A 12059-nucleotide genomic window follows, 5' to 3' on the forward strand; every position below is an offset into this window, starting at 1 on the left:
CGAACAATCGGGTCAAGCGGAATGGGTCACTCGTGGCAAGCCGGGGAAACCCAAAAAAGAAAAGAAAAATAGCCTCGAGGAGAGTGTTGAGAACGTCGAGGAAAGGAGGATCCTCAATTCTTTATCGGTCAAGAAGAAAAGAGAATTTTGAAAGTCACAGGTACACACACACACACACACACACACGTACCGACCGAAAAGGCTGGCTGAGGCAAGTGTGTGTGCGCACGTATATACCTGAAGCCACTGTACTCTATGCTTTCAGTTTAGTTTGGAGGGTGTCCTCCTGCCGCCAAGTCATGACCCGTCGTACTTTTAACCAGTTAACTTCGATCATGCCTAGAATTTCGCGAAATGTTGTTATTCTATTCGGCATCGGCCTTTCGATTTTGACAGTGTGGGCAGACATCAACGGACAGCCCGATTTGAATCGAACACAAGTGACATTAGATGCGCAACCGCTTAAAGACAACGCTACCGAAGTACCAGTCACCTGCGAGTGTCAATTCTTCGTCCAATCGTGGAAAACATCTCACATGATCCGGTTACCTATGAGTACGTATTAGTTATTCGAACTTGGCCTTGTTCTCTAATTATGTCACATTCAAATTTGGACCAACCGTCAATCAAGCTGGAACGTTTTTTTCAAATTGTTTTTTAAGAAAACGGCCATCATAAATGCCGTTGCCAACAGTGGGGCAAGAGTCTATCTTAGTAGCCTGGAGGCATTCAAAAATCAGATAGTAAAAGCTACAAATTTTGTTTCCCTCTTTTTGTGTGTATTCCAATTTGCCAGGTATGCAACCTGTCCGAGTCAACTCGAGTTTCCAGTCATCGAACAAGGATTCGTGTGTACTTCTTTGTCGAAACCAGGTTTGACTACACCATTTTTCTTTCATCTGTGAACACATTTTCTCACTGTAAATTTTTCTAATTCAACCTGTGATGTCACATTTGTTCGACATTTATTATGACGTGTGCTTGAAATTAGCTGCCTCCTCCACCCGAAAACGAGAATGAATCCAACTGGACACGAATTTTCAAAGGCGCTTGCCAGACGTTGATCGCAAATGAATTCACTACCCGTCAATCTGAACAGTCGAGTACCGGAAATGACATTGAGCCTATCCGTGGTTGCTTGCAAGCATATGCTCGATCAGCCCACACACGAACCTGGGTGCCGATGGGCCTTGAATACCGCAAACTTCTTTCTTGTACTCGTCCGCGCCGTCGACGGTAAACATGTTCTCTTATTACGTTGTAATTAAACTAGGAAATCTGATGTGGGTATAATTCTATTAAAAAGGAGCTTGCCGGAGGGACGAAAATTGTCGAACGTTCAAAGTTCGCTGAACAGCGTCGACGCCCAAAGCGCCGTGATAGCTACGTCATCCGGAATAACTGTCCGCCCGCCGGAGGATTCACAGAAGAAGCCAGCAAGTCAAGAGACGAACACTTCGCCATTGAGGATGGTTTTGAAACGGTTTGGACTTTTCGGTCCGGTCATCGAGAGCTTGGTTGACATGTTCGATGGTGGGGCATGGCGTGAATTGCTCAACAATTTCCAGTTGGGTTCTTACGTCGATCGTTATCAACGCCTTGCCGTCGACTATGCCGAGGAAATGGATGCTGGCCACTGTTTCTTCGAATACTTGACCTACAACATTTTCAATCACCGTTTCGCACAGAGAACTTCGTGGCCCGGTAGCCGCGGGCTTGAGGATGACGCTGTCGGATTCGTGACGAACGCGGTCACCAATTTCCTCAAGAGCGAAAATGCCTCGGAAGTAATTAGTTCGCTGTTTTCCATGATCCCCCGACCTGCGATACGCGATGAAGTATCGAACACGTTAAACCAGCAATCCGCACCGGATGTACAAGAAGTGGCCATGTCCATCGCGCGCTTTTACCTGCGCAACTATTTCAGTACTCTGTCCGGTAGCAAAGTTCGAGTGGACGAACAAGATCCTACCAACAATCCCGATAGTTTGGCCGACATGATCGAACAGGTCAGCCGACCAGTTTTCCTTTCTATCTTTGGTGTTGTACCAGGTGTTCCAGCATCAGGGAAACTGGATCATCTCCTCTTGATGAGCTCTAAACCAGAGGTGTCTGAGATCGGATTGAAGCCACCGGAATTTAGAAACAAACTCGTCCCGGAACCTGTTCGTACTTCCAGTAGCTTATTGCCTCCATTAACACTCACCACTGGAAATTCGTTTTTCGATTTCGGGAATAATATTGTGTCGACGTTCCAGCGAGCCTCTGACGCAACTCACGGCCTCTATTGTGTCAAGCAATACACCGTTAACAAGATGTGGGACTTCTTTCGCGGATCGATGCGTAGAATGATGAGAGCTATTCCTAATGTTGGATAATATTCCTTGCCAATCTTTTGGTTTTTAAGTTATTTCGATTGTCTATTACTGTATTGTTTTATTTATGCATCTGTTCCTTATATTTATGTCTAATACAACGTGTCGCGATTACTAGTGTTCTAGAAGCTTTTTCACAGTTGAGAGACATCAGTATATTTTGGGTGATTAATAGACTCGGAGGGGATTCAGATGGGCATGTCTTTGTTGAGAATACTAGCCAATTGGTCGACATTGATGGAATCGTCCTGTTCGTGGATCTTTTGTAGAGCCTGTATTTTGAAAAGGAGATCTTTTTTTTTAATAAGAAAAACAAGAATCAATTTTTAATTCTTTGAAAGAGAAAGTACGTTGTGAACGATGCACAAGTCGCCACGCAATTCGCTCATGAGACCGACGATTTTCTCAGCCGAACTGAGCACTTCGACACTTTGAGTGTACGGATTGTAACGGATGCCAAACGGGCGTTTGATCGTAGCCGCGAATTTCCTGCGTTTATGCACACAAATATTGGCAATTTTTGAAATCAAACAAATGAGAAATTCATTCAAACCTCATCTTCTCTTTGGATTCCTCAAAGGATTCCGAGAAGTAGTAAGCGTTTTGGAAAGATGTGATGATGCATTCCTCGCGGGCAGTTACCTCTGGATCGAATAGTTTTATTTTGGGTTTGGCTTCCTCTGATAGAGCGTGACGTAATTCAGCGATGGACGATAGCAATCCCGCACCTGTCGCAATACACCCCCAAGTGCGTAACTGATGAACAAAATGAAAACTACAGCATGTCTTGAGTGACAGATATCGTACCGTACACCTTGAGGGCACCATTCTCTTTGCATAAGCCAAACTCGACGGTGAAGAAATAACACTATGACCATAAAAAAATAAAATAAAAATGTTGCAATCTTGATACAAGTCACGAATATTCAAATATAACTTACTGTGGCGAGTTTAGTGACTTCTTCGTCTGTGGCACCCAGAGATGCAAGCCCGATTTCCTGTGAGAACTGGGCAAAACTCGGGTTGGCCAGCAATGGCATGTGTCCCAATAGTTCGTGACAGCAATCGCTAACAGATTGTCAAATTCACATTGTTAAATGCATTGAATAAATGAGGAATTTCAATATCAATTATTTTGAGGGCTTACGGTTCGGGAGTATAGAAGGGATCTGAACTATGGCGGATATCTAAAGAATAACAGTACAGCGTGATTGATTTAAGAAATTTCAACGACAATCCAGATGAAATTTTATAATTACATTGGGTGCAATGGAATACGCGGAACGCTAGCCCAGCTAAGAAATCTCTTGGAGAGAGGTAACCTGCAACCGGTCGGATGGTGAATCCCGTTTTACCTGTGGAAAAATCAAAAGGTTGTAAGAGAATAAGATAACATAAGGAAAGTATTGACTTGATTACGTTTCAAGAAGTTATTCAAGTCAGCCTGCTGAGGGATATTATCCTGCCTGCAATTAATTCACGTTTTTATTCAAGTGTTAAAAGTGGATTCAGTTGCAGTTGCTCTACCTGTAACCGCAGTATTTTACCAACTGTGGCCAGTTTTCCAAATATTCTTTGCAAGCGTAGACGGGATACAGCTTATGTAGTTCGCAGAAGATAACCCCCCTAAATTAAAGAACAATTTGATTAAGGTATTGACGATTCGAAGAGTATCAAATAACATCAATACCATGTTTTGATCTCTTCGGGAGTGTATTCAACTCTCGGAATAGGCTCTCCACTTTTATCGCAGAAATTCAATCAAGTAGTCGGATCAAAAAGTACGCAGTAAGTAAAGTGACGTAAGATTTGATTAGGTCTCAGCACATAAAGATAAAAACCCATAACATAAAAATGGATATTCACTTACTAGCGATAAGCCATGGCCAAGTCTGTGAAGTACTTTCGCCTTTTACGGTACACGGGGTCTTTGAATCCCTTTTTGAAAGCCAATCATAGATTATTAGTCTTATTGCATGGCTTATAGATGCGTGATTTGGTTGCACTCACCGGATGGTCGGCGTCTAAATCCGCACCGTAAAGCAAAACCCGCTGAGCCTGGTCCAATTCGGAGATGCGTCTCGGGAACCAGATCATGTCCTCAAAATTTTCTATTACAAGAAAATTCAACAGTTAGTCCTAAATCGGACAAAGTGAATGTTGCTAGAGGAGCAACTATAATTTACCGAAGCTTTCACTGATGGCCGGTGACATTGGAGGATCGAGTCCCATGTCGAATTCGGCCAGTTTAACAGCAGCTACTTCATTTTGAAGCGAAGCGATGAGGTCGGTCATTTGATCATCGTTGCATTGGACATCCACCATGATCTCGTACTGGGAATTGCGACGCATTGACGGGCGTGATTCAATGTGAACGACGTTCACTCGTTTCGCCTTAATTACATGAAACCATTTTATGATTTGTGGAAATCAATCTGACATTACGAATATTTCAAGAGAGAACTATGTGCACTAACTTGAAACACTTTGAGAGCTCTGGCTAATCCACCAGGTTGGTTCTTGAGCGAGAAGATCATCGTGTTAGTTTTGGTGTCCGTTTTAGGTGTCATCTCATTTTCAAACAAAAACAAATTATTATTTAATTGCTACGTAATGCCATAAAACTTAAAATTTAATACTTCTCTATCTCCATGGTACGAGTCCTTCATTTTCCATTCTTCTTCGCCCATCCTGTAGAGCCAAAGACCGAGGAGACCTTTACCCGATCCGCTCATGTCTGCGATAGTTCCCTGACAAAATCCTGATGATAGCAACTCCGGTAAGAAAACGTGGAAGATGTTGTCCAAAGCGAACTGTTGGGCCATCGTTTATATACGCTTCGACCTAGGGCTTGTTGCGTTGGAAAGCCTGATGGCGCGTGTTTTGTTCGCCCACGCGCACACCCAAGTCTCACAGCGCCGATTGGCTTAATCTGATCGCAACATCTTCTACCTCCTTTTAGCAGATGTATTTCTTTAGAGATTCAGAACATATCCATCTCCAGCTATATTTCTGTGTACAAGGAATCCTGTCAAGTGTCTGACGAAACCAATTGTAACCATGGTTTCAAAATCTAACAAAGAGAAAAGAAAAATCACACGAATATGATATAGATCTGATCATTACACACTATTGTCTGAAACAGATTCACAAATTCTGGTGAATACTTTTTAACAAAAAAATAGCAAAAGGTGAATGAACAATAGTCGTTTCTGCTGTTGGGGGATGGCATAGGTTGGTCTAACAGCCTTCGTTGCATTTTTGCATCGCAACGTTCATCAAGATTGCCAGAGCTTTTGGTGGATGATTGCTATTCAACAGTCAGGTTCTGTAATCAGATGGATATTGCAATCCTCTGGAGTGCTCTCGACGATCTAGGCGCTTCTTTGCCTCGATAGTTGCTTGGCAGGGGCGTCATGGATTTATCTCTCCCAATGGTGGGCGACGTCGTTCGACCTGGTGAAGTGGCCAAGAAAAACGATTCCATAATCAGCTCGTGTCGACGCTTGGAATAGCTTAGAAATGTAAAAATATATACAGCACGATATCTATTCCCAAATGGACGAGCCGAATGGAAACTTCCGGTCGATTCGATACAAACAAACAATGAAGAGAAAAAAACAAGATCCGTCAGACGTTTCGCTTGCGTCATTGAATCTATTTGATCAAAGACACCTATACACCATTTTCTTTTATTTTTTCATTCGCTGAAAGCGATTTTAAAGTCAGTCTTGTTCCCATGGCGGCTACCAACGTTTTTCATCGTCTCCCGTTGAATGGACAAAACGCATTCCATCATCAGATTAAGGTCGCCCTGATTTATCAATAAAGGCGGGGCGGAAAAGTCTTTCCCAGTAAAGAAAAAAAGGGCACATGATGCATGATATGGTTCTCGAAGGCTTAAAAAAAGAAAGATATCCGTAGCTGCTGTGAATTTTTGCTGATGATCGGAATGATTTTGTTAATCCACATCTTTCAAGTGGATATTGCTCAAGTATATACGCACAACATCAACATGTTTCCTGTGCATATGAGAACATCACGGTAGCCAGGAAGGAGACAAGAGGAGTATACTGCCGGATGTCCATACATTAGATTAATCGACCCGTCCAAGTGTTTTATAAAACACACAGAAAAAACGGGTCTTGTAAAGAAGGAAAACAAAAAAATCAATACCCCCATGGCCTCGCTATACACGTTTCTTGTATGCTCACGCTATACTTCGGGTGACATGGAACACGAGTGCCGCGGGCATGCGCAATCCCGGGACTAAGCCAGCCACACCTTTATTCTCCAGTCTATGTGGTAAGAATCCAGCGAGGAGGAAAGCCAAAGTGGGTCCTTCCCAATCGGTTCTACACGTACCTTCGAATTTCTTAGTAAAAACAGATGAAATTTGTTAAAGTGGACGAAATTAACATTTAAATTTAAAACAAGAGCATCGTCGTGCCGATTCAAGAGTTGCGGCTCCTTTCTAAAACATTATGGCGGATTCAGAGTACGAAGAATTTCGTCTGCACTTCGATCGATTACCTCAACACATCCGAGCACCAGCCAAATGTTACACGTAAGTCGCTTATCAAATGTTTACCAAGTCGCCATTTGGGTTCCATGCCCATCGATTATAGCCTCCGTTTTATGGGTGAAAGTAGTAACTGGAGGGGGCAGAAACTGTAATAACATATGGATTCTTAATTTTCTTGTTCATTTGGTTGCACAATTCAGTTTAGTTCACGACATCACGCCTTGCGATGATTTACCAAATTTTGAGGGCGTATTATCGTCCTGTGTGACAGAAACACCGTTTGCCAATCGGGAATCGATCATCGTCGAAGAGGTATGCACTGGAACAACACCTGAAACCGTAACAATAGCTCCAGTTCAAGCAGAAGACGATGCAAGTAATCCAGCCAAGGAATTCAACCAGAAACCACCTGAACGAAAACGAAGAAAATTACCAGAGATTCCAAAAATCCATCAGCACCAAAGTATGTCAAGAGTAAAAAGATATTTAGAATCGTGCCATTAATTCCATTTCTTTAACAGAATTAGATTTTAAGCGAACTCCGTCACTTGCCGACGAGTTGTCACAGTTGGATATCGGCGCATCAACATGTGTGCCTTTAGTATCCGAACAACGTCATCGCCAATTTTTCAAACCACATCTCCAGTATCGAGGTAGCATTGTATTTTAATGGCCTAGCAGGCTGTGCAAAATGACAAATAATAACAAAGGCCTGATGGTATCAATGTTATTATTATCACCGAAAAACTAAAGCAGACGAACAAAGCCCGTGTGAGTCAGATGTCTGGCCGGGCACTGATGGCGATTCGGGCCGAGATTCGACGGCTCATTCTCCGGAAGGCTCTAAAGGTTCTTCACCATACAATATCCCGGGTAAGAATGGTTTTACCCCTTCTCATTATTATTCTTTTTTTCTTGCTCATAACAATGGAATGCTTTACGAAAACAGACACTGCATCTTCAACACCAAGCGCCGAATCGCTTCCACCTCTGACCGACGTCGAAGCTACCCATCGTGGATTGCACAAATTTACAGGACGACATTCTGACGAAATTGACATCGATATCGGAGATCCTGTGTATGTCCAGCAAGAGGCAGACGATTGCTGGTGCGACGGGATCAACTTGAGGACTCAACGCCGAGGCATCTTCCCTTCCGCCTACGTCGTTGATGTCGACTACGATTTCGATCCTGATGGACGTCGGGTTAATAAAGAACGATACGTCCTCGATTTCCTGGGATCTGTCGAGACCCTGGTGAACAAAGGCGAACAGGTTCTCTGTTCTGCCGTCGACCGGATGCGGAAGACACCAATAGCTCTTCCACAGTCTTGCATTCTAGAAATATCTGACCAAGGACTTCACGTCATGGATAAATGCAAACAAAACGACGTACGATGATCTTCATCTTTTACGCATTACAATTTAGTATAGAAACTAACCACACTGACGACTTGCAGCCGGATCGGTTCCCGTGCCACGATTACTTTTTTGCACTGAAAAATGTTACCTTTTGCGGATTTCATCCGACCGAACAGCACTACCTCGGCTTCATTACAAAACATCCAAACGAAGAACGGTTCGCCTGTCACGTGTTTCAGGGAAATGGATCCACTCGTCATGTGGCTGAAGCTATCGGGTATTCTAACGTAAAATTTTACATTCTGGATTACTATAAAAACGATCCATATATTGTCTACAGGAGAGCCTTCCAACGGTTCTGCCGCAAGTTCGTCGAGTTAGCCTACCCAATTCACGAGTTCTACATGGAATGAGCTCAAACAACAAATTCGGCGCTTCATTTCATTACTTCCTCTACTTACATTTTCTCCTTGTGATATACAAAGTTGGCAATGTTTTTTTTTTTCAGTTTTTTATTAGAGAGCTTCATCTCATCGCTCATCCAACGTGAATCGGAATACAAACACTGCGAATGAATTTGCAATCGATCTTTTATGAAGAATGAACGAGGCTGGAAAAAAAATCATTATTCTCGACAACTACATCGAAAGAAAAGAAATGCGGTAAAAAACAACGAAATTGGGACCTGTGAAAAAAAGAAAAGAAAAACAACAAAAAAAAAAGGGGCAAAGTTGGGATAGAACTGGAAGATTTTACGCTTTGACTGCGGGCTACTGGCCAATTATCAGAGATCTTAAGCCAAGGCTTTATTTTCCCTCAGCACAGCCTTGGCTTTCGTGGTTGGCGAAAGCTGATCTAGGTCGGTCACATAGAAGGTTTTCTCGTCTAGTGTAACCATCGAGCGCTGTGATTTTGGTCTCATGGAACGCCTCACTGGGGTTGCAAGCAACTGAAACGGGCCTTCACTAGCTACGGAGATCGTGTTACAAGTAGCATTAAATTTCATAGGCGTCTTCATGGCTTTCTTTTTCCGCGTGGGCGAGTTGTTTTCTTGCAATTGTTGACTAAACAAAAAATTAAAACGAGTTAATTAGACATTAATTTTGACCACAAAATGTCATAATGCAAAACTTACTCGACGGTATCAAAGACTTGCTTCAATTTGAGTTCATACTTGACGGTGGTTGAGTTGAACGCTTGAGCTGAATCCAACAGGGGACGCCGGACCGTAAGTCGTCGGCTTTGGCGTATCATGGGAGTCTCTAATCCCAAGCTTTTAAGTAGTGGCGTCCGCTGACCAGTGGGCATATTTGATCCGATACGCAATAAAAAGTTGTCGAAAAATTGTTTCATCGTATCCAAGGACTGGACAAAAACAAGCATATACAATTAGCGAAAATTTGTATGAAGAACAAACGATGTTGTTACCTCGGTTTTGCTTTCAAGCGCTTGGCTGTAGATGTCAAGGGCCTCCATAGTGTTTCCGCGTCGTTCTTCCAGGCGGGCTTTGATATCCCAGTACAGTGCGGTTGTCTTGACTGCTGGAAAAGCTGCCTCCGATTGGTTTAGCCAACTTTCGATTTTCACTTCAGGATAGACAGGCTGCAATTGAAGGAAATTGTTACTAAGTAGATCTCTTTTCACAATGTAAACGGTGAAGCTTACCTCTTGGAATAAAGCCGAAATGGTTTCCATCAGCGCTTCTACGCGACCTTCCTTCAAGTCAGTCAAATCCAGAGTGGAATTTCGCTTATTGTCCACCGTTGGGGTGTGAAATTTGTCGGCTTCTTCAAGTTGGTGAATGGCAGAATCAGCTTCGATGGCCTGTGGCACCGACGGCAAATCGTGTTCCTCCTGGTTGTCATCTTCCTTCTCAAAGGTAACGTTTAAAACAGAGGAATTAGGTGGAACTTGTTCTTCATCCTCTACAGCATTGTTATCAAAATCTGGTGGAGGAGGTGGTGTCAGCATTCGTTCCTCATCGGTTTCCTTTTCGAACGTGGTATTGATCACAGAAGACTTACGCTAAAAGAATATTACACATATATCTCAACTGATTTGTTTGTGGGCCATATGCTTACACCTTCATACCTTGAGTAGCGGAGAACCGTATTCGTTTGCATCGTTCTCGTGCGATTTTTCATCGGTGGGTCGGTTGATTCGAATGCCTTTGTTGACGTTAGTCGATTTTTGATCTGGAACTTTAAAGTCTTTCAGTTCATGACCTAAACATCCCAAGTGACGACAACTTGCAACACTCCTGCCTCTCTTTTCCAACCACTGCTGTACCTTTTCTCTATTTAAACCAGAAATGTTATGTCAAAAATAAAATAAGAAAGAATTACTGCAGAATAAAATCGTTTACTTTTCAGAGGGTTCTTTGGAGATGCTCCAAATTGAACGTCTGTTGCTTTCCTTTCCTAGGGTACTCGGAGCGATGCTCTTGCGAGGGAAAGTCGATGGAGGTCGGTTCATCGAAACTGTGCTAACCGAACGGTTTATCTGTGTTGAACGAATTGGCACCGCCCGTGCTTCGCTAAATGATTTTCGAACGAAAGGCTTGATATTTGGTGTGTGCTGGGTGCTTGAGACAGCCTTTGAAGGAGAACCCTTCCGCTCTGGCGTGAGTGGTATCATCCAAGAAGAAGACTTGCGCTTAGTTACCGCGCCAACATGTGCCGTATTGTCCACAGTCTTTGGCGAAGATGAAGCAATGTGCAAAACTTGTTTCGGTACTTTATTCGCTGGCATTTTGCAAACCATGACCGATTTAGTAGCTGTAACCGATTGTGGCTTGATGGCTTCCGGAGGTTGCTTTGTACGGTTACTAAAAGTTGGAGAAATTGGAACTGTAAGTTTCTGTTTCTGTACTCGAGTGGACTGAGAAACTTGAGGAGCAACTGGCTTCTTGGTTGAGGTTGGAATTGATTTAAAGGATGTTGACCGTTTTAGTGTAGCCCCATTGTTGGCAATATTTGTTCTTTTCAGACTGGTGGCAGTTTGGGCAAAGGACAGTGTTCGTTTCACTGATACACCTTTCTCTGGTTTAGTAATAGCATGAAGTTTGACAAGATTTGCTTCATTTGGTTGAACCGGTGTAGCTTTCATTGTTGTTTTATTTCTTAAAGATCCTTTCAGTGCTTCCCAAGATGAAACACTTTTTGGTCTGGCAGCATTTTCATTTTTTATTGAAACAGTTTCTTTTTGGTTTACTAAGTTGATATTTGTTGGTGCCTTTTTGCTTTTCAGAGTTCCAGTAAGTGCCTCCCAGGATGAAACACTAGGAGGATTACTCAAGTTACGACCTAATCTTGCAAGCAATTTCTGTTTTCTTTCTTCACGCCTCTCTTCTAGCAATTTCCTACATTTATAGCACCAAAAATCGATAAGAATTTGAAATTATTGAAATTATTGTAATATCTACCTAATCTCGGCATCTTTGTCTACAACCGTTTCGGGCTGCTCCATCTCTTTTGGTAAAACCCAGGTTATTCTTTTTTTGAATTCAACTTCTTCAGGCAAAGTATTACAGAAATATGCAAGCGGCTGGCAGAACGGAGCTCTTTTTGTAGAGTAGAATGAGATAATAAGTTGTAATCAGAAAGTTTGCTAACGATTTTGAAAGTTACGCGTCTAATCAGGGGCTTATGCCAGAAACGTCAAGGAGACATAAACGCCAACTGAATTTTTGAATTTTGAACTGAACGACATTGTCAGATAACACTTCAGGGTACTAATTCGAATAATCAAAACTCAATAATATTGACTATTGATCAATATTATAACAGGAATAACTT

The 12059-nt window shown here is 42.6% G+C and overlaps 4 protein-coding genes across 6 annotated transcripts; 2 read left to right on the forward strand and 2 right to left on the reverse strand.

The window, feature by feature from the left end:
• Positions 1 to 193: 193 nt before the first annotated feature.
• Positions 194 to 2489, forward strand: LOC116922858. The gene is made up of 4 exons (XM_032929315.2): positions 194 to 555; positions 797 to 873; positions 992 to 1236; positions 1307 to 2489. Exons 1-4 carry the CDS (start codon positions 300 to 302, stop codon positions 2376 to 2378), a joined length of 1650 nt encoding a protein of 549 aa, XP_032785206.2. The 5' UTR covers positions 194 to 299; the 3' UTR covers positions 2379 to 2489.
• LOC116922854 (tryptophan 5-hydroxylase 1) lies at positions 2422 to 5275 on the reverse strand. Its single transcript, XM_032929311.2, has 15 exons — positions 5015 to 5275; positions 4853 to 4945; positions 4562 to 4769; positions 4386 to 4486; positions 4246 to 4313; positions 4066 to 4116; positions 3903 to 4001; positions 3795 to 3841; positions 3635 to 3730; positions 3523 to 3562; positions 3317 to 3443; positions 3183 to 3243; positions 2929 to 3103; positions 2726 to 2864; positions 2422 to 2647 (listed from the first exon to the last, which is right to left on the reverse strand). The coding sequence occupies exons 1-15, from the start codon at positions 5198 to 5200 to the stop codon at positions 2564 to 2566; spliced, it is 1575 nt and encodes a 524-aa protein (XP_032785202.2). The 5' UTR covers positions 5201 to 5275; the 3' UTR covers positions 2422 to 2563.
• Positions 5276 to 6625: 1350 nt separating this feature from the next.
• On the forward strand, positions 6626 to 8838 carry LOC116922917 (JNK-interacting protein 1). Of its 3 annotated transcripts, XM_045174101.1 has the most exons (8): positions 6626 to 6754; positions 6813 to 6942; positions 7101 to 7363; positions 7422 to 7553; positions 7654 to 7773; positions 7850 to 8292; positions 8361 to 8539; positions 8603 to 8838. In XM_045174101.1, the coding sequence occupies exons 2-8, from the start codon at positions 6860 to 6862 to the stop codon at positions 8673 to 8675; spliced, it is 1293 nt and encodes a 430-aa protein (XP_045030036.1). In that variant the 5' UTR covers positions 6626 to 6754; positions 6813 to 6859; the 3' UTR covers positions 8676 to 8838. The 3 variants fall into 3 exon arrangements, with proteins under 3 accessions (XP_045030036.1, XP_032785290.2, XP_032785291.2); XM_032929399.2 differs by having other exon boundaries at positions 6673 to 6942; XM_032929400.2 differs by having other exon boundaries at positions 6673 to 6942; positions 7657 to 7773.
• LOC116922808 lies at positions 8835 to 11948 on the reverse strand. The gene is made up of 7 exons (XM_032929240.2): positions 11687 to 11948; positions 10628 to 11623; positions 10354 to 10558; positions 9928 to 10287; positions 9691 to 9864; positions 9398 to 9627; positions 8835 to 9326 (listed from the first exon to the last, which is right to left on the reverse strand). Exons 1-7 carry the CDS (start codon positions 11728 to 11730, stop codon positions 9056 to 9058), a joined length of 2280 nt encoding a protein of 759 aa, XP_032785131.2. The 5' UTR covers positions 11731 to 11948; the 3' UTR covers positions 8835 to 9055.
• Between the last annotated feature and the right edge of the window lie 111 nt (positions 11949 to 12059).

The sequence above is a fragment of the Daphnia magna genome, linkage group LG5, assembly GCF_020631705.1.
Source record: "Daphnia magna isolate NIES linkage group LG5, ASM2063170v1.1, whole genome shotgun sequence".
In the NCBI taxonomy this organism is placed as follows: domain Eukaryota; kingdom Metazoa; phylum Arthropoda; class Branchiopoda; order Diplostraca; family Daphniidae; genus Daphnia; species Daphnia magna.

Bases quoted from the DNA above. Each gene is read 5' to 3' on its own strand.
- LOC116922858 (XM_032929315.2), top strand. From the start codon at position 300: ATGACCCGTCGTACTTTTAACCAGTTAACTTCGATCATGCCTAGAATT. The intron at 556-796 runs GTACGTATTAGT...CCAATTTGCCAG, and splicing joins CATGATCCGGTTACCTATGA to GTATGCAACCTGTCCGAGTC. The intron at 1,237-1,306 runs GTAAACATGTTC...TCTATTAAAAAG, and splicing joins ACTCGTCCGCGCCGTCGACG to GAGCTTGCCGGAGGGACGAA.
- LOC116922854 (XM_032929311.2), bottom strand. From the start codon at position 5,200: ATGGCCCAACAGTTCGCTTTGGACAACATCTTCCACGTTTTCTTACCG. The intron at 3,731-3,794 runs GTAATCAAGTCA...ATTTTTCCACAG, and splicing joins CTTGAATAACTTCTTGAAAC to GTAAAACGGGATTCACCATC. The intron at 3,244-3,316 runs GTAAGTTATATT...TTATGGTCATAG, and splicing joins AAGTCACTAAACTCGCCACA to TGTTATTTCTTCACCGTCGA.
- LOC116922917 (XM_045174101.1), top strand. From the start codon at position 6,860: ATGGCGGATTCAGAGTACGAAGAATTTCGTCTGCACTTCGATCGATTA. The intron at 7,364-7,421 runs GTATGTCAAGAG...TTTCTTTAACAG, and splicing joins AAAAATCCATCAGCACCAAA to AATTAGATTTTAAGCGAACT. The intron at 8,540-8,602 runs GTATTCTAACGT...TATTGTCTACAG, and splicing joins CATGTGGCTGAAGCTATCGG to GAGAGCCTTCCAACGGTTCT.
- LOC116922808 (XM_032929240.2), bottom strand. From the start codon at position 11,730: ATGGAGCAGCCCGAAACGGTTGTAGACAAAGATGCCGAGATTAG. The intron at 9,628-9,690 runs GTAACAACATCG...GTTTTTGTCCAG, and splicing joins CGCTTGAAAGCAAAACCGAG to TCCTTGGATACGATGAAACA. The intron at 9,327-9,397 runs GTAAGTTTTGCA...TTTTTTGTTTAG, and splicing joins CAAGTCTTTGATACCGTCGA to TCAACAATTGCAAGAAAACA.